General features: G+C 44.0%; 2 protein-coding genes and 1 non-coding gene across 7 annotated transcripts in view; 2 read left to right on the forward strand and 1 right to left on the reverse strand.

Annotated features, from left to right (window-relative positions):
• Positions 1-12,969, reverse strand: part of PHF20 (PHD finger protein 20) — a 138,386-nt gene extending 125,417 nt beyond the window's left edge. For 3 of the 5 annotated variants that reach the window (XM_036824328.1, XM_036824327.1, XM_036824323.1), the window contains exon 1: positions 12,871-12,969. The gene's annotated coding sequence lies outside the window, so the exon portion shown is untranslated. Of the gene's footprint in view, positions 1-9,046; positions 9,131-12,870 lie in introns of all 5 variants that reach the window. The other 2 variants (XM_036824326.1, XM_036824325.1) reach the window with 2 other exon arrangements.
• Positions 25-609, forward strand: LOC118880982 (zinc finger protein 3-like). Its single transcript, XM_036825229.1, has one exon. The coding sequence runs from the start codon at positions 25-27 to the stop codon at positions 607-609; it is 585 nt and encodes a 194-aa protein (XP_036681124.1).
• A 1,518-nt stretch (positions 12,970-14,487) lies between the features above and the next one.
• Positions 14,488-14,594, forward strand: LOC118882153. Its single transcript, XR_005016704.1, has one exon. It is a non-coding gene; the product is annotated as a U6 spliceosomal RNA (small nuclear RNA).
• The last annotated feature ends 9,871 nt before the right edge of the window (positions 14,595-24,465 follow it).

Consider the following 24,465-nt stretch of genomic DNA (forward strand, 5'->3'; position numbering starts at 1 on the left):
ATCCACACTGGAGAAAAGCCTTATATGTGCAGTGAATGTGGGAAAGCCTATGTCTACAAAGGAAGTCTTGTTGTGCATAAGAGAATTCACACCAGAGAAAAGGCTTATGGGTGTAAATGTGGGAAGTTCTTTACAAGCAGCTCTGCCCTCAGTAAACACCAGAATGTTCACACTGCAGAAAGGTCTTATGAGTGCAGTGAATGTGGGAAAGCTTTCAAGGTCAAAATTAAACTTGTTGAGCACCAGAGAATCCACACTGGAGAAAGACCCTATGAGTGTAATCAATGTGGGAAAGCCTTCAAGCTCAAGTATACACTTGTTCGGCACCAAACTGTCCACACTGGAGAAAAGCCTTTTAATTGCAATGAATGTGGCAAGCCTTTCAGTTACAAAACAAGTCTTCTTGAGCACCAGAGAATCCACACTGGAGAAAGGCCTCATACGTGCAGTAAATGTGGGGAAGCCTTTGTCTACAGAGGAAGTCTTGTTGTCCACCAGAGAATCCACACTGGAGAAAGGCCTTATATGTGCAGTGAATGTGGAGAAGCCTTTGTCTACAGAAGAAGTCTTATTGTCCACCAGGTAATCCATACTAGAGAAAAACCTTGAGTGTAGTTCTTTGCAGGCAGCTCCAGGCTCATAAAAAACAAGAAAGTTCACACTGGAGAAATGCCCTCCAAACTTATGCTTTCCTTCACTTGAGTTAATATCTAGCAACATATAGATTAGGTGTCATAGAGGAAGTGAAAATTTAACTTATATGCAGCCAAACTTTCATAGAGTGGTAGTATCCTGATACAGTCTTACCAGAAGCACCAGACGTCAGTTCCTGTTCTTTAGATTCTTATCAACACTTGGTATGGTCAGGCTTTCTAACTTCAGTGATATAAGAGGTGTATAGTGGTATCTAGTGATTTTAACTAGTATTTCCCTATTGACATGATGTTGAGTGGTTTTTCATGTGATAATTTCCATTCATAGTTTTTTGAAATTTCTGTTCATATGATTTGTCATCTTAATTACTGAGTTTTGACATTTCTTCATGGATTATTGATTAAGGTCCTCTAATGGAAATATCTGACATTATTTTCATCCAGAATTGGTCTTCTCATTTCAGTAGCTTTTCCAGAGAAAAAGTTTTCAGCTTTAATGGAGTCTTATTTGTCCATTTATTCTCTTACTGTTTATGCTTTTGGTGTTCTATCAATAAATGAAAAATGTTTCCCAAATTTAAAAAAAAACAAAAAACAAACCATCTTTATGCCTCCTTCATTCAATAAATATTTACTGAGTGCCTGCTATGTGCCAGGTGCTGGAGATAGATGCTGGGAGGATGAGACACCCCCGGCCCTGTTCTCTAGTGGGGAAGGCAGGAACATGATAAACACAAATACAAATAAGATCATTTCTGGGAGGCTATGTTCTGTGGGGGAAAACCCAACAAAACAATGTGAGCCAGTGACACAGCAGGACCACTTTAGATAAGGCTGTTAGAAAGAACTCTGAGGAGCTGAGGTCTGAGCAGAGATCTAAATGACAAGGCGAGGGACTTCCCTGGTGGTGCAGTGGTTAAGAATCCGCCCGCCAATGCAGGGGACACAGGTTCGATCCCTGGTCCGGGAAGATCCCACATGCCTCAGAGCAACTAAGCCCATGCGCCACAACTACTGAGCCTGCGCTCTAGAGCCCGCGAGCCACAACTACTGAAGCCGGCGCGCCTACAGCCCGTGCTCCGCAGCAAGAGAAGCCACCGCGATGAGAAGCCTGCACACCGCAACCAAGAGTACTCCCTGCTCGCCACAACTAGAGAAAGCCCACACACAGCAACGAAGACCCAATGTAGCCATAAAAATATAAACAAACAAATAAATAAATAAGTCTACCTTTAAAATAAATAAATGACAAGGAGATAGATAGATAATCTACCTTTAAAATAAATAAATGACAAGGAGACAACCATGTGAAGATCCAGAGGAAGAGAATTCTAGGTAGAGGGGAAGTCCTAGAAGCAAGGTGCCTCAGGAAGGAATGAGCTCCTTTCCCCTCACAGCCCTGAGCCTAGGAGGTGGAGATGCTCCCTGCAGCCCTCACCACTGTTACAGAAAAGCATAAACAATATCAGCAGGTCCAGTGACACCTACCTCTCACAGGAGGAAGCTTCCAAGGGGACTCTGCCAAAGTTCTGTCTTGGAGGAAGGCCAGGGAGTACTTAGGGATGGGAGCAGACAGGTTTCAGACTCAGATTCTGGGGAATCCTGGCTCCACTCATTGCTGGCTAAGTGAAGATGAGAAAAATCACTGAGCCTCCCTCTGTTTGCCCATCTATAAAAGCAGATTAATAACCCCTACGTCCTGGGATTCTGAGGATAAGCGAGCTAACGGATGTCAAGTGCTTAGCACAGTACACACTAAATATTCAATATTGGTGATAAAATGGCTGTGTGATAGTAGTAGCACTAGCAAAAAGGACATCAGACACAAAGGATTACAGTCAATATTATTATGCAATATTAACAAATAGTATCCAATACAAAGAACATAAAAGAGCGTATCTTTAGTCCTAGGGAAGTGACAAGTTGGTTCAAGTAGGAGCAAGGGCCCCTCCATCACTATCCTCTCCTCAACAACACAGAAAGAAGACTGGGTATAGGGCTTCCCTGGTGGCGCAGTGGTTGAGAGTCTGCCTGCCAATGCAGGGGACACGGGTTCGAGCCCTGGTCTGGGAAGATCCCACATGCCGCGGAGCGACTAGGCCCGTGCGCCACAATTGCTGAGCCTGCGCGTCTGGAGCCTGTGCTCCGCAACAAGAGAGGTCGCGATAGTGAGAGGCCGGTGCACCGCGATGAAGAGTGGCCCCCACTTGCCGCAACTGGAGAAGGCCCTCGCACAGAAACGAAGACCCAACACAGCCATAAACAAATAAATAAATACAATTTAAAAATAAATAAATAAAGCAAATAATTAAAAAAAAAAAAAAGAAGACTGGGTCTAAAGCCAACCATTACCACTCCTTCAGGCCCTTGCCCAAGTCACACTAAAAGAGCTGAATTAGCCTCTTTCACTTGAAAGGGTAAGGAAGGAAACAAAGGGAAGAGGGGAGGAAAGTAAGGAGTCAGGAAGAAAAAGGCCCCCCCAAAAAATTCCCTTGCCCTCTTCCCAGATACTTGAAATACTTTCTCTAAGAGCCAACCTTTTCCTTACACAATTAAAATTCAGACAGACAGCAAACACAGGTTCATTCCGAATTACTGAGAATGAATTGGTTAAATCAGCAGATCTTCCCAGAAACAATGGAAAGGGCCTAGTGCCCAGGCTTGACTCCAGAATATATTTGCTAAATGACCTTTGGCATATTACTCAACCTCACTGAGCTAATCATCTTATCCTCACAAGTTCCTTCTCCTTTTCTCCCCATCACAGTTCAAGGCTCCAAGACTGGCCAATGTGTCAAGCTAGAAACATGGGCATCACCCTTGCATCTCACTCTCAGTCACCATTTTGTCACATCTACTTCTAGGTTTCTCCCATTGCCCAGTGGTTGCCGAGTTCAGGTCCCCATCAGTTCTAATCCAATTACCGCAACAACTCTCAATGGAGCTCAAAACCTCCAGCCACATCCTCCCCAGATCCAAATCAATATTGTCTTACAAACTGACTTCTGAGTGCTTATTTTATGACATACAGTATTCTAAGTGCTTTACATACACATCGTCTCATTTAGCATCTACCTCACAGGTTTGTAATGAGGATTACTATTATCCCTGTTTCAGAGGTGCAAAAACTAAGGTTCAGAAAGTAAGCTGCCCAAATGACAAAGCTACCAAGTATTGGCACAAGGAGCTGAACCCAGGTAATCTGACTAGCCAACTACTGCACTGTGGCTACTATTCATCAATGCTGCTACAGTAGTATTTCTAAAGCACAAATCTAATAAGACTCCTCTGTTTAAAACACTTCAGGTTATATGTCAATTATATCTCAAATGAAGAAAAAAGAAAAAAAAAAGCTCAGTAGTTCCCCTACAGAACAGACTTCAAACTACTAGTGCAGCATCAAGGCCATCAGTGAGCTAGCCATTATGACCAAACCAAAACGGGGGTTGTTAGAAACGGGAGCTTACAAGGAGAGGAGCAGACAAGCTCAGCAGAGGGCCAGCGGCGTATGGTGGTTATGAGCCAGAACTCCGAAATGAGACTGCCTGGGTTTGGACCCCAGCTCCACCATTTTCCAGATAACCTTGCACAAGTCATTTCCTCTCTGAGCCTCAGGCTCCTTATCTGTAAAATGGGGACAGTACCAGTACCTACTTCATACCTTCATACAGGTGCTGTGAAGATAAAAATTACTTAGCACAGAGTCTAGCACACAATAAGCCCTCATGCCGCCCACACACCAAGACTCCTTGCAGTGCTGCTTCCTCTGCCTGGTCCTTCAGACTGGGCTCAGCCATCAGCACCTCGCCAAGGGCGCTGGGCCAGGGCCCACTCCATTATTCGCCCATGGCAGCCTTGCCTGCCATCTGGACCACAACCCAGCACCCTACATTGAAATTGCCTGTTTCTGAGCCTATCTCTCCTCAGGCATTTAACTCCTCATACGCACCCCCAGCAACTAACAAGCAGCGCCCTTACTTAGCAGTCAGATGCTTGTTAAATGAGATAACCTCAGCTTCCTTATTGGCAAAACAGGAAGAAAGATAGGAAAGAGACCTGTATCACCCACCTTAAGGGATGTAGGGATTCAAGGAGACAATGATATGGAGGCTCTTTGAGAAATGCTATCCACAGGTAAATGTAGGAACTGTTATCACTCCATGGGGGAAGGGGGAGGAAGGCAAAGCACAGGGGACAAGGCCCCTGAAAACAGACCACAATTCTGCCCCTGGAGTCTAAGAAAAGCTGTACCAGCCTATAAATGGCGGAAGGCAGCTCTGGAGCAGGTTTGTGTGGGTTCCTTTTAGGGAAGGGAATCTTTTTTTAAATATACCTGACTAAACTGTTCTTACAGGATTCCTTAATTGAGGCATCACTATATTACAAATGAAAATAATTTGGAGATAGAGTCATTACCCCAGGGGACCTCCAAAGACATTTTCCTAAGTTACAACTGATTCACTGCCCATGGGGCTTTAAAGATAAATAAAAATTATTTAACAGTCAATTAATTACCTTATTCTTTAAGTATTAACTTTTGTTCCTGCTCTTTATTATTAACACCAGAAAGTGGCTTTTACTGAGTTTTCACCACAGGCTAAATCCTTGACAAATATCTCATTCCCAACAATGCAGAGAAGTTAGCAGTATTATCCCATTTTACAGAGGAGGGAAAGGAGGCTTAGAGCAAATAACTTGCTGATGGTCACCTGGCTAGGAGGAAGAGCTGGGATTTGAGAAACAGGACCTCCTCCAAAACCCACTGTATTTATATTGCGTTTAAAAGTAAGGCCTTTGAGGGAATTCCCTGGCAGTCCAGTGGATAGGGGGCCCCGGGTTTGATCCTTGGTCCGGGAACTAAGATCCTGCAAGACGCGGCCAAAAAAATTAGAAAATTGAAAAAAATAAGGCCTTTGAACAACAAGGTCCTACTGTATAGCACAGAGAACTATATTCAGTATTCTATGATAAACCATAATGGAAAAGAATATAAAAAAAAGAATGTATATATATGTATAACTGAATCACTGCTGTACAGCAGAAATTAACACAACATTGTAAATCAACTATACTTCAATTATAAAAAAAACCACAATAATATAGGGGATTTTACAAACATTTTGTAAGAGGAATAAAACAAAATAATGGTAACATATACTCAACTCTTCACAGCTCACCAAGTTTTAATAATCTTATAAATTAGATTTTCTTATTCCCATTTTACAGATTAGGAAATGGAGAGAAAAGGGTAACATTTACTGATACTTACAATGATAGATGTGAGGTAGTTATGATGATACTTGAGAAAGAAAACAGAGGTCCAGATATGTTAGAAACTTGCCATGCTGGAAGTCTGCCTCCAACGTCTGTGCTACAGGGAGAGTCCCTAGACATTTGAGCCCCACGCCCAAGTGACATGTAGCCCCAACAGAGTGGCAGATGCTAGAATGCAAACTCGGGCATTCTGCCTCCAAATTCTGGTCCTTCATCACCACATACCACGCAGCCTGGACATGAAAGGTGGCCTCTTAAACTATCTTGCCTTTCTGAATTGCAGATGTATAATTCTCATATAGGTCACAGCATGACCGACGTCCTACTCATCAAAGCACTTTGGACAGCATTCACCACTCCATGAGACTTACAGACTGTCAAGCAGACCAAACCAGCCATGCACCAGGGCATCAAGAAGGGGAGAAATGCAGCCTCAGCTAGGAGAGTTTGGCTTTTACAATTAAGGGATGTTTACATGGTCAGGAACAGAATCTGAGATGAGGTGGCAAGGCCACCTCTTGTCTCAACAGTGCCTCAGTCCTGCGTTCCAGGCTGCCACCTGTTTGATATTGTGACTAATGTGACTTATTCAAACCTTGAGGGAGAAAGGTAAGGCAGCTGTAGAGAGGAGGATGTAAGAGCACCAGGCTTGCAGGCAAAGCAACCTGGGTCATTAGCCAAATGACCTTGGACAAATAAATTACTTAATCTCAGTTTTCTTGTCTATTAGATGAGGATAATGGAAAAATTGTAAAGATTCAATAAGACCTAACAGAGTGCTCCAAAAAATGCTAACTTAAATGCCCACATTTCCAGGCTAGGGTTCCACAACCTATAAATCCCAGCACCTGTATAAGCAAGGAAGGCACGTCAATCCACCTAGCCATGTGCCTTTTCCACAGGAAAAAGAGACCTCTTGAAAATCAGGTCTCTACTAGGACAAGATGAGACCTCTTACATCATCTAAGATGCCTGGGAGTCAGTCTTTAAAATCTTAGGATTATGTTCCTGACAAGGGAAAAGCTCTTATCAAATAAAACCATCATTTAAAATCCTTTCCCAGGCCCCTCCTCTTCTTCCTTCCCCTAAGTCCACTGATTCAGGAACCACCTCCCTTTCATACAACTGCCCTATTTATGTTTGGTGACTCATACCCAGCTGCTAAAATTTTACAGGATTTCTACAAGCTCACCTCTTCCATTATTTGGCCAAAGAAAGCAAAGGACAGTTGATACCTAGCACAAGATCTAGCAAAGTTGTCACAGCATTACTACAAATCAAGGTTTCAATTTTCAACAGGTTACCCCAAAGTTAATCAACAACCTGTAAAGGTCAGTTGCTGAGATGAATAAGACAGGGACAGCATCCTCCCTCTCCAAGCTTACAATCTAATCAAGGAGGCTCTGACTAAACACACATTTTGGTTTAAAGTATGTTTATCAAAAAAAAAAAAAGAACGTTTATCAAGAAACATGTAAACATCCCATCACTTCCTAGAAAGATGAGGAAGGGGGATTAGGAGGTTATATACATCTTTGATCCCTGATTTCCAGGTAACATCAGCAGCTGCCCTTGAGAATAATCAGGTGTTCTCAAATTGTTAGCTTTACTCACTGAAGTTATTTAAAATTTAAATTTCTTATCATTGTCCTTAGCAACTTCTTGTCAGGTTTTGTGGCTGAGTGTGTTCCTAGAAGGAAGAGCATTTAGAAGTAATTTTTAAATGAAGTTTGGGGACTTCCCTGGTGGCGCAGTGGTTAAGAATCCACCTGCCAATGCAGGGGACACGGGTTCGATCCCTGGTCTGGGAAGATCCCACATGCTGCAGAGCAACTGGCCCCGTGCGCCACAACTACTAAGCTTGCGCTCTAGAGCCCGCGAGCCACAACTACTGAAGCCCACATGCCTAGAGCCTGTGCTCCGCAGCAAGAGAAGCCACCGCAATAAGAAGCACACGCACCGCAGGGAAGAGTAGCCCCCGCTCGCCGCAACTAGAGAAAGCCCACGCGCAGCAACGAAGACCCAATGCAGCCAAAAATAAATTAATAAAATAAATAAATTTGTTTAAAAAAATGAAGTTTGAACTTAGGATACACTTTCAAATTTGATAGGGTGTTTAAGCACCTTTAAAATCCAGGATGAAGAACCAGCTAGCTGACTTCCTTGAGACCTTGAGAGAAGATGGCTAAACGCATTACATTCACTTTCCCCAAACTCCAGCCAAAGGCACACTACCTGCTTCATTTTTAAATTTCATTCTACCTACTCTGCTAATTCAAAGCAAAAAAGAAAGCTGGGGGGAGGAGGAGGGAAAAACATTTTAAAAATACACATCAGCTAAGAGAACTTCCAAATAAACAAAATTGCATGTCAACTACAGACTCCCTCTTAGTGATTCAGGGAAGTAGCTAACACTGAATGGAGAATTCAAGGAAGACTTCTTTGAGAAGCTTAGACAGTTCTGAATGAAATAAAGCATGGAAATGGCAGAGGACACGGAGGCAGAAGAATGCTGAAGCTGGGTGTGAAGACAAGGTGGCTGCCTCGGCTAGAAAAGAGGCAGTGGCAGAAGTGACTCGGACATGGAAATGATTGGCAGCATGCCCAAAAGAGCACGTGAAGGAAATCAGATCTGCTACAAGCTCCCACAGACACTGGGTTTCTAAGCAAGGCACGAACAAAGGCTCAGAGCAGGGTAGACCTTGGAGATAATCAGCCCCTCACTTTACAAATGGGGAGAATGAGGTCCAGTAGTATTAAGTAACTTGCCTGAGGTCTCACAGTGAGTGGAAGAGCTGGGACTAGAGCCAAATCCAGATCAAATCCGTTACTGAAGAGGATCTATCTGACACTCATGTGAGGGATGGGGGGAAGGGAGAGGACCAGGACACAAAATAGTCTAGTCATTCAGGTTTGTCCTGATTAGGGCCCAGAATAGGATCATGCTGGGAAAAGGCCACGACAGGTGATAGCCAGGGAAATAGGTACAGATGACCTAAGACACTTAGAAAGGAAAAACCCACTAAGACTTAAAAATAGATGTGGATACAAAAGGAGAGAGAGCATCATAAGCCATGATTCCCACCAAAGAATAATGTCATATTCCCACCAGCATTCACCTTTGTGAAGCTCCATACAGAGACAAGTCAGTGGCTTCCATTCAGGGTCCAGGCACCTGCGTCTCCCAGGCCCATTTCCAGGACCTAGAAAATCGAGAAGGACTCCTTGGAAATTCCAATACCTGTGACCCTGTTGACTTGGAGTATCTCAGAATCACTACCCATGGTAGGGTAATAGATGAGGAACCAGAGAGGCAAGCTGGCTGATTACTACATGGGATTTACTAGAATGATTTTATGTCAAGAGTTATGTTTACCTTCAATCAAGAAATAGTTAAGCATTTATTTACTTTTTTTTTATTTTTTTACATAAATTTGTTTATTTATTTGTTTTTGGCTGCGTTGGGTCTTCGTTGCTGCGCAAGGGCTTTCTCTAGTTGCAGCGAGCGGGGGCTACTTTTCGTTGCGGTGCGCAGGCTTCTCATCGCAGTGGCTTCTCTTAATGCAGAGCACGGGCTCTAGGCATGCGGGCTTCAGTAGTTGTGGCATGCACGTTCAGTAGTTGTGGCACACAGACTTAGTTGCTCCACGGCATGTGGGATCTTCTCGGACCAGGGCTCGAACCCATGTCCCCTGCATTGGCAGGCGGATTCTCAACCACTGCGCCACCAGGGAAGTCCCAAGAAATCGTTAAGCATTTAAATTTGACAAAATACACAGGTATCAAACTCCTGGAGAAGTTCCAGCCATGATTTTAAAAGTTAAATGCTAGAATAACTACAAATGAATATAAATAGTAGTCCTCCAAAGGGGACTTGTACAAACTCTAAGGAATGCGTGTCTAGATAAAGAGAGAATGGAAAATAATATCCCAGCTTAAAGCTAACCACAACCTTCCTATTTTCAAAGAGAAATCTTTAACTTTGTGCACAGAACCTAACTACTCAAGTGTAGTTCAGTAATACTAACATCACCTGGGAATTAGAAAAGAATATACTCAGGCCCCACCCTAAACCTACTGGATTAGAATCAGCATTTTAGCAAGACACTCCCCACCCCAGGTGATTTATTTGCACATTCAAGTTTGAGCAGCACTGGTGCAGAATACTTTAAGGGTGGACTATATATAGCACTATACAGATAGAGTACCAAACAGGCAAATAAGAGACAAAGTACCTGTTCACTTTCTGTATACCATATTTTATTAGGTACTGCTCAGACAGACCTCCAATGTTTTTTAATGAATTTGGTACTTACTAATGACCACATGATATAAATGTGGGATCCATTTCACTTCCTGAAATAACACAGCTCTAGCGTTTTCATGCACATCAAATTTAAAACAGCTTAGTTGTTCTGAAAATACAATAATGATTCATTTTATTCAAGTTCCAACACTGAGTTCAGAGCACTTCACCACAAGCCCCATTAATTCCTACAGGTTCCTGGGAGTATCATTAAATCCCCCAGCATCCCTAAGAAGCAGGTGCTTGGCAAACATCCAATCTTCAAATGAGATTCAGAAGGACGTGGTCCTGAAAATGCAGTATTTTTCTGCCTTGTCCTGCCAGGGTAGCTTCTCGGGCTCAAACTCTCTCCCGCACTGAGGCCTCATACAGCTGCACACTCAAGTACTTCCCGAAAGGGAGAAAGGTCAGAGGTGTCATTATCCCATAAGCACTTGAGATTCCAGCTGTGGAGAAATTAATCTGGTTCGTTCCCGCTGAGAAGCCCTGAGTAAGATCTGGAAAGACAGAGGGAAATACAAAAGAAAGAACCTACTGAGAGGCTCTTAGGAGAGGAGAGGTCTCAGACATTTGCAGATTTTAAGGAGGGGGTTGGGGGCAAGGCTTGGCAGATAAGTGAGAGGATTACGGGGAGAGGTAAATATCCATCTCCCACTTCTCCCCCAGGAACAACAACAACAAAAAAAGAGTGACCAAGAGATTCCTCCAAATGACCTCCTTTCTTGATAAAAGGAAGGAAAAGAGCCAATGTAGGGAGGAACCATATGAGTTGGAAGCAAGACTAAAGAATCTCTTGAGGGTTTTTTGGTTTTGTTTTTTTCTAACGAAGGGAAATAAAGCAAAGGAGAAAACAGTACCCATCTAACCAGAATCTTATAGGAAGCAAACCACCAGGAGGATTAAGAGCCCTGTGAATAACCAAAGAAATGCAAGGGGGATTCCTTTCCAGTTTAAATCCAGTGCTGGGGAGTCAGGCAGCCCTGGACTTGAAGCCACTTCCAGAGCAAGGGGAGGAAAAAGGAAAATCTTTACAGCCACCAGTAAGCAGAGCAGTGTCCAAAGAAAGAAAGAAACCAGAAAAATGCCCGGGGATAGGGCAAGCCAAGAGAAAAGAGTTCCTGTTAGCAGAAAAGTAAAAGATAAAGCAGACATATGGGAGACAACATGCAGGCAACCCCTTTAGGATGGGCGGGGAGATCCTCCCCTAGGGGGAGGGGACTTCAGGAGGTAAGACTAGGAAGTGTGCACAGAAAAAAGGCCACAGAAGCAGAGAAAGTGTGGTGCTGAAGATATTTATTCACCAGAGGAAGGAAGAAGAAATAGGTGCACTGCCCTGACAGGGGGAGCACCTAAAGGGAAACAGGGTTCCAAAGAGGGAAGGAAGCTGAGGAAAGAAAATACCTTGGATGGCAAAAAAGCTCAGGAACCATGGACCATCGTATGGAAATGAACAAACTCAGAAAAAAGGTGCGCCATCCCAGATTTAACAAGCACCAGGAAGGTGGCTGCACCCTGAGAATTGTGTAACCAAAAGTAGTGCATGCTGTACATCTGGAGGGCACAGGAAACAAATACACTTTCAGATATGAAAATCTCCCCCAGGAAATAAGGTGGTCGGATTTAGAGAACTCATGAAAAACGGTGCAACCCCAAGAACAGAGTGACTGGAAAAAGCAGTGAATTCCCTTGTGTAAATACAAATATGTATCCTAAAATTTCAGGATTTGGATCTCATTTTCGGTAGACTCTGAAAATGAGGTGCACTCCCAGATTTTGAAAGAGCAGGGAAAGGAAGCAGCCCCTAAATTTAAGAAATTCTGGAAAGCACGTTGCCAGATTTGGGGCCTGGAAAAGGGAATTCTTCCTCGATTTTGTGCGAATATAAGTACCCCCAAAACTTTGGTTATTGGACCCCAGATTTAAGACTCGCTAATGGGAAGAACCCCAAAATTTGAAAGGGGATGCTTACTCAGACTGGAGGTTCGAAAAGGGAGTGTCCTCCCAGTTTGGGGGTCGTGGGGCAAGGGATACATCCTCAGTTGGGCAGGCTTTGGAAATTTAGATAACATCCCAGGGCTGGAGCTTAAGAAAGGGGGTGCACCGACCACATTTTCTAAAAACTATAGAGAAAGGGGACACTCCCATAGTCTGGCGCTTGAGAAAGGGGTGTGCTCCCCAGAATAGGATAAAAGAGTCAATAAAAGAAAACGCGTTCCCAAAGCACAAGGCAACGGCAGGGGTTGCTGGTGGAGCTCTCGAGGGCCACACAGCTCAGGCTCCGGCCCTAGCGCTTACACCCCACCCCCAACACGGCCCGCTCCGCGCCCCGGGCCCCGCACCCCGCAGTCCAGCCCCCTCGGGAGTCGCTGATTGGCCGCAGCCACCGTCACTCCTGCGGGCAGCCCTAGGGATTGGGCGCCGCTCGCACGCCCGCCACGCTCTCAGCAGCGGTCCCCGGGCCTCCCTCCCGGCTGGGCGAGCCGGGCCAGGCGGGGAGCGGGGCCGGGTAGGAGACCGGAGCAGCGGTGGCGTCCGTCACCGTCCCCGCCCGCACAGCGCGCGCGCAACGCTCCCGGCCCGACCCGACCCTGCCCCAGCCAGCCGGCTTCACCTCGCCGCGCCTTGCCGCGAGCTCACCTCACAGCCCCGCTCCGCCTGCTCCGCTCCGGGTCCAACCGACTGAAGGACTCTGCGTGCTGCGCACCACGTGACCCCGGGGACGCGCCCAGCGTATCCCCCGCCCCCCACACACACACGCACCATCGACTCCACCGAGTGACGCAGCGCCTCAGCTGCCCCGCCCTCGGCCCCGCCCCACCCGATCACCGTGGCGACGGCTCGGGCGGGACACGCCCACTGCCCTGAGGCGCGGGAACAGGCCTGCTCCCGGGTCCGGAGCACGAAGTCCCCTCTCACTCGTATCCACTGTGATCACACGAAGCCCAGGACTGGACACTATCCATCACCTGTTAATTTTGCCTCCTGAATGCATCTCGAAGCCTCCTACTTCTCTCCATCCTGCTGCCAGCACTCCAGTCTAGTCCACCGTCACCTCTCTCCTAGATGATGGTTGTCCTCTCCACCCAATTACTCTTCCCCCTTCCAATACATTCACACTCAGACAGCGGGAGCTTTTCAAAACGCAACTATATTCACAGCCATCCCCTGCTCAAAGCCCGTTGCCCACTGTTCTTCAGATTACGATCTAAATCTTCACTGTGTGCCAGGCTCTTCAGAGTCTGTACCTAACTTTCCTCTCTCACATTCGCACGCATTCAGCTCTCCCATATTCTCAGTTCTCAGCATCTTTCAGGTCCTCTAACAAGCCAGGTTCCTTTCCGCCTCAGGGCCTTTGCACTCATCCCCCCCACTCCGCTTCTCCTCATTAGCTCCTAGGAAAGGATTCCAATTGCTGGTGTGGAGAGGAGCAGTATTCTGCCTCAGGGGACCAGGTCGGAGTTGCAGCCACCCCCCAAGGGTCTGAGATGTTTTCCCAGTGGGACTTGGGTCCAAAGAGGAATGCTTAACATTTGTTATTTAGGAAGGCAATAATGACTTTATTTTACTTTGGAAAAACAGGGCAGCTAGATTGCACTTTTTAAATGTAAATGTAATCATGTCACTGCCCTGCGTAGAACAACCAATCTCTCCTCCACCCTTGCTATTTCTCTGGCCACATTGACTTGCTGTCATTTCTATGGTTCTCTCCAAGCTCTGTCCAGGCACTGGGCCATTGACTAGGCTGTTGCTTTTTGCAAAACTAACCCTTTAACAGGTTTCAGTTTGTCATCTCCTCGGTGAGGTCCTCTTTGACTACATTAGCTAGAAAGTGCTCCCCTTGATCTCCTGCCTCATACAGGGCAATTGCTCTCTACCTTATCACCGTTCATTTTCATCAGAGCACTTAACATAGTTTGTAATTATTTAATTTGTTTGTTCTCTTGGTTTTATTTGTCTTTTTCCCCAAAATTAGAGTTAGGAACTATCTTGTATCTACTGAATTGTCCTAGCCTGACAAATAGTAGACGCTCATTGTGTATCTGTGGAAGGAATGAAAGGAAAGAGAATATTTGGGGGAAAAAATGATAATTGAAAATAATGAGTAGATTCTTCTTTAATGACCTGGCTCCATAGGAGAGGTCTTTTCAAATCTGGACTGGAGGCTGAAGAGAGGATTTCCTGAGCTGAGGTAGTCAGGGCAGAGGGCGGTGCTTAGGGAGAGCTTCTAGGAAACCAGGGACAAAAGGTTCAGCTGTACACACTTTGACAACACATATACAAAAGTTGTAACCATACAGAGAAGATTAGTGTGGCCCCTGCCCAAGGATAACATGAAAATTAGTGAAGTGTTCCATATTTAAAAAAAAATTAAAAACACCTTCTGGAATTTGAGGACCAAAAGTACCTACATGAACTCGGCTAAGGGCTCAGATACAGGAAGAAAGGACCTTCCCAGGATCCTCTGGGTTTATGTTTATTATCATGAAATTGCTCAGATTTTAGTGGCTATTGTAGCATAGAGAGAATTTTTTTGCCCCACAACCGAAGTCATGCCACGAATCCATAGCCCCATACAAATATAACATGTTTCTTTACTTATTCAACCTGCACATATCGAGACCCAGGCTTGAGCTGAGCATCACAGACACAGAGCAGGGGACTTCACTGGCGGCCCAGTGGTTAAGACTCTGTGCTTCCACTGCAGGGGGAACGGGTTTGATCCCTGGTGGGTGGGATCCCACATGCTGGCGGTGTAGCCAAAAACAAAGACACAGAACAGAATGAGATTTAGGCCCTGCTCCCAAGGAGTTTACATCCTGGTAAAGAAATCATCACAATTTGTAAGTTAAAATTCTTTTTGTCTGTTGCAAGTACAAACATGGACACTGTTGCAAGTACAAACAAAAGAAACATGTATTACAAGGATGTTTGGGGGCCCAGAGCATGCACAGGAGGGCAGGCTTGGAAAATAAGCGGCACAGAGCAGCTCCAGCAAGAAGCAAGAAACAGCAGCTTCTGCAGCCAGCAGCACCACACATCACAGCTGGGATTCAATCCTAACATCCCTTTGTCTTTGAGTCACTCACTCAAGAGGCAAAGTCTTGGCGGGGAGCTGATGTTGATTGGTCAATCTCAGGTCACATGGATTAGTCTAGGCTGCCAGGGGAAGAGAGTAACGATTTGCCCCTAAGGATATCCCCCCAAATGAAAAGAGAGAGGGAGGACTGATGCTGGCCAGACAAAAATAACTTCATACAAGTATGAATAAAATACCTTGGGAGTTAAGCTTTTCCTGATTAAAAAACCTGTGGAGGGCTTCCCTGGTGGCTCAGTGGTTAAGAATCCGCCTGCCAATGCAGGGGACACGGGTTCGATCCCTGGTCTGGGAAGATCCCACATGCCTCAGAGCAACTAAGCCCGTGCTCCACAACTACTGAAGCCTGTGCGCCTAGAGCCCATGCTCTGCAACAAGAGAAGCCATGACAATGAAAAGCCTGCGCACCACAACGAAGAGTAGCTGGCTGCAACTAGAGAAAGCCCTGCGCGCAGCAACAAAGACCCAACACAACCAACGATAAAACAAATAAATAATAAATTTAAAAAGAAAAAAAGAATCCGCCTGCCAATGCAGGGGACACAGGTTCGAGCCCTGGTCCAGGAAGATCCCACATGCCGCGGAGCAGCTAAGCCCATGCGCCACAACTACTGAGCCTGCACTCTAGATCCCACGAGCCACAACTACTGAGCCCGAGTGCCACAACTACTGAGACTGAGTGCCACAACTACTGAAGCCCGTGCGCCCAGAGCCCATGCTGTGCAACAGGAGAAGCCACCGCAATGAGAAGCCCACGCACCGTAACGAAGAGTAGCCCCTGCTCACCACAACCAGAGAAAGCCTGCGTGGAGCAACAAAGACGCAGTGCAGCCAAAAATAAATAAATAAAATAAACAAATTAAAAAAAAAAAAACCTGCGGAAACCTGGCTTGCTTGCTTCTGAACTGAACAGTCCTGGGTTGCTAGTCACAGAACCCCAGTTTGCAAAACTCTGGTCTAAACTCCAGGTCTCACCACTGCCTCTTTAGCAGCTTCCATCATTCTGCCTTAAGGTCCTCCCCAGCATCTCACTAGTAGTTGGTCTCAACCTCCCAATTCTTTCTTACCTAGAACCTTTCTTTGTCTAGATAGGCATTCAATTAATAGTTGTGATTGAGTGAACAAGTGATAGAATGAATGTACAGCAGCCTCAACTCCAGAGAGTAGAATCTCTCCAACCATTTCAGAACTGTGGTCCCAGCACATAAGATGACAGCTCCACAATGAAACCCTACATACACACAAGAATATACTGTAGCACCAGAGATATTCAATACCTGCATGGAAGTGTCCTTTCTCTCGCTAAGCATCACTTTTCTTCAACTGTAAAATGGGATGATATTTACCCTCATTCACAGAATTGTCACGATTAAGTTAAATAACATGTGACAGTGTACTGTAAACTGCATAGTTCTATATAAATGATTTTCCAATTGCTTTCTTACTAGATTCATTGTCTGGAGTATTCAATGTCCCTAGCTAAAGAAAAGCAGAATTAAAGACCTGAGATAGGATATTCAATTAGAAAACTGATCTTTCTCAACCTCTACCCAGCAAACCTTTATACTCTGCCCTTATGCAACCACAAGGCATTTACAATCAGTCTGTCAAGGGAAAAGGGGAAAACTAAAACAGAAAAGCAAGCCCCTTGGCTGTGACTCACACCCACAGATCCCATGTACTCAGAGTATCACCAAGCCTGAGCATGTCAGTCTCCAAAACAGGAACAGGGGTATGACATCTGCAGCACCAAGCTGAGTGTGAGAACTCAGGAAGTCGGAAACCACAGTCACAGCAGCATCTGAGGTCCAAGAACCTCCACAAGGCACCAGGGGCCCAAGGGAAGTGGGTTGAGTCTTTGCCCTGGTCTGAGGTCTCTCCAATCTGGGCCTGATGGAAAGTTCCTGAGCTCCTCAAGCCTTACTGCTCTCCGAGTGGCGGGGAGGAGAATTAAGTAGGAATTCCAATGTATTTCCAGCGTTTTGCAAGATTATAAGGAAGGGGTAGGGGCAGGGAGAGAAGGACGTTTTTTATTCTTGTTATAGCCACTAAAGAGAGTGATAAAATCCACCTGGACCACTTCAAGGGCAGGGACTATGTTCTGTTCTCCTTTGTCCCTTGGGAGTCCCAGTACCTAGCACTGTTCCCTGTAATTTAAGCATACTTAATACTTGTTTCTTGTGGGTTGAAACTTTTGCCAGTTTAGAGATAAAGAGAAAGGGGGAGGAGTTTAGCCCCAGGGACTACTGGAATGGAAGCTATAAAGAAGTCAATTAAAGAAAGTCTCTAAAAATCTGCTAGACTCCAGTTCACTCCCCAGATTTCTTGTAATTTAATTTTAAATAGTCATGCTGTCCCATGATTCGAATGCAAGAAATTATATAAAAGGTATACAATACAAAGTCTCCCTCAAATTTTTGTTCCTCATTTGTCTTGTTTCCATTGGTAACCGCTCCTTTTTTTTTTCTCATGGCCACGCCACTGCGGCATGCGAGATCTTCGAGATCTTCTCTCCCGCACCAGGGATCGAACCCATGCCCCCTGCTGTGGAAGCACTGGGTCCTAACCACTGCACCACCAACTCTTACTTTCTTATGAATCCTTTCAGTATTTCTTTTTTTTTTTTAATTTATTTATTTGTTTGTTTTTTTAACTTTTGGCTGTATTGGGTCTTCGTTGCTGGGCGCAGGCTTTCTCTAGCTGCGGCGAGCGGGGGCTACTCTTCGTTGTGGTGCGCGGGCTTCTCATTGTGGTGGCTTCTCTTGTTGCGGAGCACAGGACCTAGGTGCAAGGGCTTCAGTAGTTGTGGCTCGTGGACTCTAGAGCTCAGGCTCAGTTAGCTGTGGCGCACGGGCTTAGTTGCTCCGCGGCATGTGGGAACTTCCCGGATGAGGGCTCGAACTCGTGTCCCCTGCATTGGTAGACGGATTCTTAACCACTGTGCCACTAGGGAAGCCCCAGTATTTCTTTATGAGTATAAGCAAAGCTGAATATAAGTTCAAATATATTTTGAACTTTTTACACAAAAGAAAGCATTGATACATGGTGTTCTCCACCTTAATTTTGTCACTAAACACACTTTGGACACCTTGTACATTTTGTACAATGGTATAAAAATAACTTTCTCATTATCTTGTTTTATTTTACTGCTACATAGTATTTCTTGTGTGGATATACTATAACTTGCTTAATCAGTCCCCTATTTAAGGACATTTGGGTTGCTTCCAATCCCTGGCAATTTAAAAACTATGTTCCATTTAGAAATAGTTCAACACATGTGTGCAGACAGAACTGTAGTCTATTCTCTGATATGGGAGAACTGAGCCACAGGGGTATATGCATTCATAATTTTGATAGAGATTGCAAGTTACCCACTATAGATTCCCCCAAAATATAACTCCACAGTTGCAAGATGTGTTACAAGTCATCTTTACTTGTAACACTTAAAATCTGCAATTTATTTATAGCTTAAGAAATAGAAATGCTTTCAAGATTATTCCCATAATGTTTTTCTCACTTACTTGCATTCTTGATAGTGAAATGAGTGATGTTCCAGTTATCCAGCTAGGAATGTGTACAACCCACTTCCACAACAATGTATGTCACACCTGTCATCACCATGTGTCTTTTTTTTTTTTTTTTTTTTCCCCACCATACAGCTTGCAGGATCTTAGTTTCCCGACTAGATATCAAACCCAGGGCCCAGCAGTGAGAGCGCTGAGTGCTAACCACTGGACCACCAGGGAATTCCCACTATGTGTCTTTAAAAAAGATGTATTAGCAATTATCTTGATGATCTTGATGTAGGGGTAAATATCTATCAGACATGCAAAGGACAAGCCATTAAGGAAAATACTATAAATTCAACAACATAAAAAAATTCTATCCATGAATATATATCTACACATGGATGGTCTCAGGGCTATAGGGAAATGAGACAGGGAATGGAGGCTAAGGAAGAATAACTCAAAGAGGGACCATTCACTTTGTTTCCAATGTTTATAAACAATGTTGCAATAAACAATTCCCTTACTGAGGATCATTCACAATGATGTTTCCAGTTGCTTACAGACAATGCTTCAATAAACAGCCTTGTACATTCAAAAAAGGAAAAAGAGAGGAAAATCTGGGGCTGTGTCTCATTTAATGGAAATTGTGTGCCAAGAAGCAAATGTATGATTGAATGTATTAGTACAATTATGCGCATTTGAGGTTAAAAAAGGTAGGAGGGAGGTGAAGAACATTGATAATTGATGCTCTGCCCCTCACACCCCTCTGGACTCCTTCTTGCCTGCTTATTGACTCACTAAGACCCAAAATCTCTCCCCTGCTTCTCAGTTGTTGCACATTTGTGAGTTTGAAATCTAACCTCCTTGACATCACCCTACCCAACCCAGCTCACAGTAACCCTGGGCCTAAAAAAAGTCACTGAAGTCCAATCTAGATTCCAAATTCCACGCTCTAAATAGTACCTCCAAAAAAGTCGTTGGATGACAATTATGGAAAAACGGGTAATCACAGGTACGCTCACACCTTATTCCACTTCCCTTGCTTTCCTTGCCTATATCACTGTCTTTTTTTTTTCCCCATGCTAATTCATAAGCACTTTTAAGGCCTTTATGCTTTTCAAAGATTTATTTACCCTACATGCTGAATCATCACCCTTCCTCTTCCCACTCCTACAGTTGTAGGAGGTAAAATAGAGGCAAAAACTTGGCTAAAGTAGAAACTAAAGGTACCGTAAAACCCCAAATGTTGAAATCCTATGAATACATAGAGAGCTGGATCCTACACACTTTGAACTCTCCCTGCCCTAGAGAGCCTGTGTCTTCCCACCAGGGAAGACAGGGGTAAAACCTCTGACTTTTCAAAGGCCAGATGGAGAAATAAGTTATATTTATATTTCCTATAGCGTTTCCAAATTTTCCTTTTACCCCTGCACACCACACTCACCTTTGCCTGTCTCCCTTCCTATTCTACTTCAAATTTTTATCCCTTTTGGAAAAAAAAATAATGACAATATCTATTGAACATTCACTGTTTGCCAGGCACTGTGCTAAGCCATTTACATGAATTATTTCATTTAATATTGACAATAACTCATGAAGAGAGGTCCTATGTATTATCATCATTTTGCAGTTGAAGAAATGGAGGCCCAGAGAAGTTAAGTTATTCATCTAAGGTCACATTGCTAAGAATAATTTAAACACAGGCAGTTTAACTCCAGGTCTCATGCTTATTAATCCTGAACTCACCAAATTCTCAGTTGAGACTCCTCTAGTTCCTCTGTTCTCAAACTCTCTCCAATCTGGCCAATTCTACAAACTATTCAAGTTGCCATTCTAACATAATACTAATAATAAGTAAAGTGACCCTTTAAAAACATGTCAAATCATCCACTCCTCTGCACAAACCCTTATAATGTTGTCCCCTCTCTAACTGAAAGTAAATTCAAAATCTTTACCTACCAGCCATTCTTGATCTGCCTCTTGTGTTCCCCAGCTCTCTGACCTCAAATTCTCTCCTCTCTGCTTTGCTCACTCCAGTTGCACTAGCATCCTTGCTTTTTCTTGAACACACTAATCTCACGTCTCCCTGTGGTTTTATACTTGCTGTTCCCTCTGCCTGGAAAAATCTACCCCCAGATACCCATAAGACTGAGCACTCATTTCCTTCTGATCTCTGTTCAAGGGTCATTTTATCATAGAGGCTTTCCCTACCACCCTAAATAAAACAGTATCCTGTCTTTCTCTATCTCCCTTAATCTCATTTATTTTTCTTCAAAGCACTTATCACCACCCAGTATATTACATATTTATTTTTCTGTTAATAATCTGTTTCATATCTTTAGAATTTGAAATTCTTGAGTGCAGGGACTTTTCTTCTTTATTGCTATATCCCCAGCGCATGGAATGCTACCCAGCATAAAACAGGTGCTTAATATTTTGCATGAATGATAATACTAAATAATATTTTTGGAGTGCTTCCATTACACCAGGCATTCGAAGTACTTTATATATGTATTTTCTCATTTAATCTTTATAACAATCTTATGAGATTTAACAACCTTTTTAATGTGATGTCCAAAACTTTTCAGTGGCCTATGAACAACTAGCTCTCTGAGAAAAAAAGAAAAGGTTGATTTGTAACATTTGTGATATCTGTAGTATAAATACACTGTGGCTGATTTAAGACTACTAATATGAGATCAACTGGCTCACAAAATTCCTGGACACTTATTTACTCATAAGCTGGTATGAGTCTGCTACAGCACACCACTGCCACTATTCTTAGCAGAGCATGGAAACCTCTTCACAAATTAGCCCTTATCAATCTTTCCAATGGAATCTCCTCTGACTCTCCAACTTGCCCACACAGCCCACTTTCAAATCATGAAGAATTCCTGTCTGTGTAAGAACATGCCCTGCTTGTTCTATACTTAATTGTCATTGGGCAATGTACTTTATTTCTGAGAAGTTCTTTCATCCTTCCTCAGTTTGGCTCTGTACTGATGCATCTTCAAAGCAGCACCAACTAATTCAACAAACAGTAGTTACACAACCAGCACATTCCAGGTAGGATGTTAGGAGCTGAGGGGTAGAGATAAAGGAGAAGCAGTTGATATTCCCAGAGTAGCTCACAATCTGGTAGTGAAGGCAAATGCATAAGCAATGAAGTTGAATTACAGTCTAAGAGGAGCAATAATGAGGGATTGATTGAGTCTAACAAGGGTGGGCAGGATCAAGACCAACTTCCTAAAGGAAATAAAACACAAACATCTTTACAGACAGACATTTTCAAGGCAGGGAGATACAGGCAATTTGAGAGTTCTGGAACAGATTGAGAAAGTGCTGTAGAATACACAGTTAGGCTTCCTGGACCCCTCTTTGCTCCCCAAACCCTCAGTGGGAAACTCTATTCCACTCCATTATAGGAGAATTGCCAATGCGCAAGTGGTCAAAATCAATGAATAGTCACGAACACGGGGGAAATACAATAATAAGTCAATATCTTGAGAAATGTTTGCCAAAATCTTATACTTGTTGGTTATCAGCAAATCAGAGCCAACAAACTAGGTAGCCATGGATCAAAGAATGCCATAGAACTTGACAGACCTGTTCAATCAGTTAGAAACATTGGAAAATATAGCAAAAAGCATTGTTGGTGGGATATGGAGAAAAGTACACATAATAAATATATAATTATAATAAAAATTATAAAATTAGGGGGCTTCCCTGGTGGCGCAGTGGTTAGGAATCAGCCTGCCAGTGCAGGGGACACGGGTTCGAGTCCTGGTCTGGGAAGATCCCACATGCTGCAGAGCGACTAAGCCCGTGTGCCACAACTACTGAGCCTGCGCGTCTGGAGCCTGTGCTCCACAACAAGAGAGGCCGCGATAGTGAGAGGCCCGCGCACCGCGATGAAGAGTGGCCCCCGCTCGCCGCAACTGGAGAAAGCCCTCGCACAGAAAGGAAGACCCAACACAGCCAAAAATAAATATAAATAAATAAATTAATTTTAAAAAAAATTAAACTATGTGTCAGCCTCTGATTTATATGCTTTACTTGTATTAACTCATTTAATTTTGCCACAGTTTTATAAAGCAGGTTCTATTATTATCCCACAGATATTTCACTGAGAAAACTGAGACTTAAGACAGGTTAAATAACCCACTCAATGTCACAGACATACAGCTGAATGCTGGAGCCAGGCTGTACTGGCTTGCAAGAGCTGATAATTAAATATTCAGTTACTAGGTTAAAATAGGCCATAGTGGAAATATTTACACTATGAACATTGGCAAACTCTATACATCACGCTTCTTTTTAAAACAAAAATAAATTTATTTATTTTATTTATTTATTTTTGGCTGCGTTGGGTCTGGGTCTCCGTTGCTGCGCGGGGGCTTTCTCTAGTTGTGGCGAGTGGGGCTACTCTTCATTGCGGAGCACAGGCTTCTCATTGCCGTGGCTTCTCTTGCTGTGGTGCACGGGCTCTAGGTGCACGGGCTTCAGTAGTTGTGGCACGCCGTGGGCTCAGTAGTTGTGGCTCACAGAATCTAGAGCGCAGACTCAGTAGTTGTGGTGCACGGGCTTAGTTGCTCCGCAGCATGTGGGATCCTCCCGGACCAGGGCTTGAACCCATGTCCCCTACATTGGCAGGCAGATTCTTAACCATGGCACCACCAGGGAAGTCCCTCTTTTTCTTTTTTTTTAAGAGCAAATTTATCAAAACACCATCGGTAGTCTTAGGTACTATTCCAGGCCCTGGGGATATAATAAACAAAATAAACAAAAATGTCAGCCTTCATGAAGTTTGAATTACAATGAAATTGTAATTCAAATAGTCTAATGTAATTCAATAGTCTAATGGTGGGAGATAGACAATGAACAAATAAATGAATAAAATATATGGTATGTCAGAGGATGACAAGTGCTACGGAGAAAAGTAAGTTAAAAGGGGTAATAAGTATAGCACGCTACCATTTTATTTTTTATTATTTATTTATTTATTTATTTTTGGCTGCACCGCTCAGCATGCAGGATCCCAGTTCCCCAACCAGGGATGGAACCTGCCGCAACCCCTGCATTTGAAGCCTGGAGTCTTAACCACTGGACCGCCAGGGAAGTCCCCACGCTACCATTTTATTTTTTTTATAAATTTATTTATTTTATTTTTGGCTGTGTTGGGTCTTCATTGCTGCACTCGGGCTTTCTCTAGTTGAAGCGAGCGGGGACTACTCTTCCTTGCGGTGTATGGACTTCTCATTGCAGTGGCTTCTCTTGTTGCGGAGCACGGGCTCTAGGTGCACTGGCTTCAGTAGTTGTGGCTCGCGGGCTCTAGAGCACAGGCTCAGTAGTTGTGGCGCACAGGCTTAGTTGCTCCATGGCCTGTGGGATTTTCCCGGACCAGGGCTCAAACCCGTGTCCCCTGCATTGGCAGGTGGATTCTTAACCACTGTGCCACCAGGGAAGCCACTACCATTTTATTTTATTTTATTTTTAAATTTATTTTGGCTGCGCCAGGTCTTAGTTGCAGCAAGCAGGATCTTCACTGTGGCATGTGGGCTTCTTAGTTGCGGCATGCAAACTCTTAATTGCGGCATGCATGTGGGATCCAGTTCCCCGACCAGGGAT

Source organism: Balaenoptera musculus, chromosome 15 (assembly GCF_009873245.2).
Source record: "Balaenoptera musculus isolate JJ_BM4_2016_0621 chromosome 15, mBalMus1.pri.v3, whole genome shotgun sequence".
In the NCBI taxonomy this organism is placed as follows: Eukaryota; Metazoa; Chordata; class Mammalia; order Artiodactyla; family Balaenopteridae; genus Balaenoptera; species Balaenoptera musculus.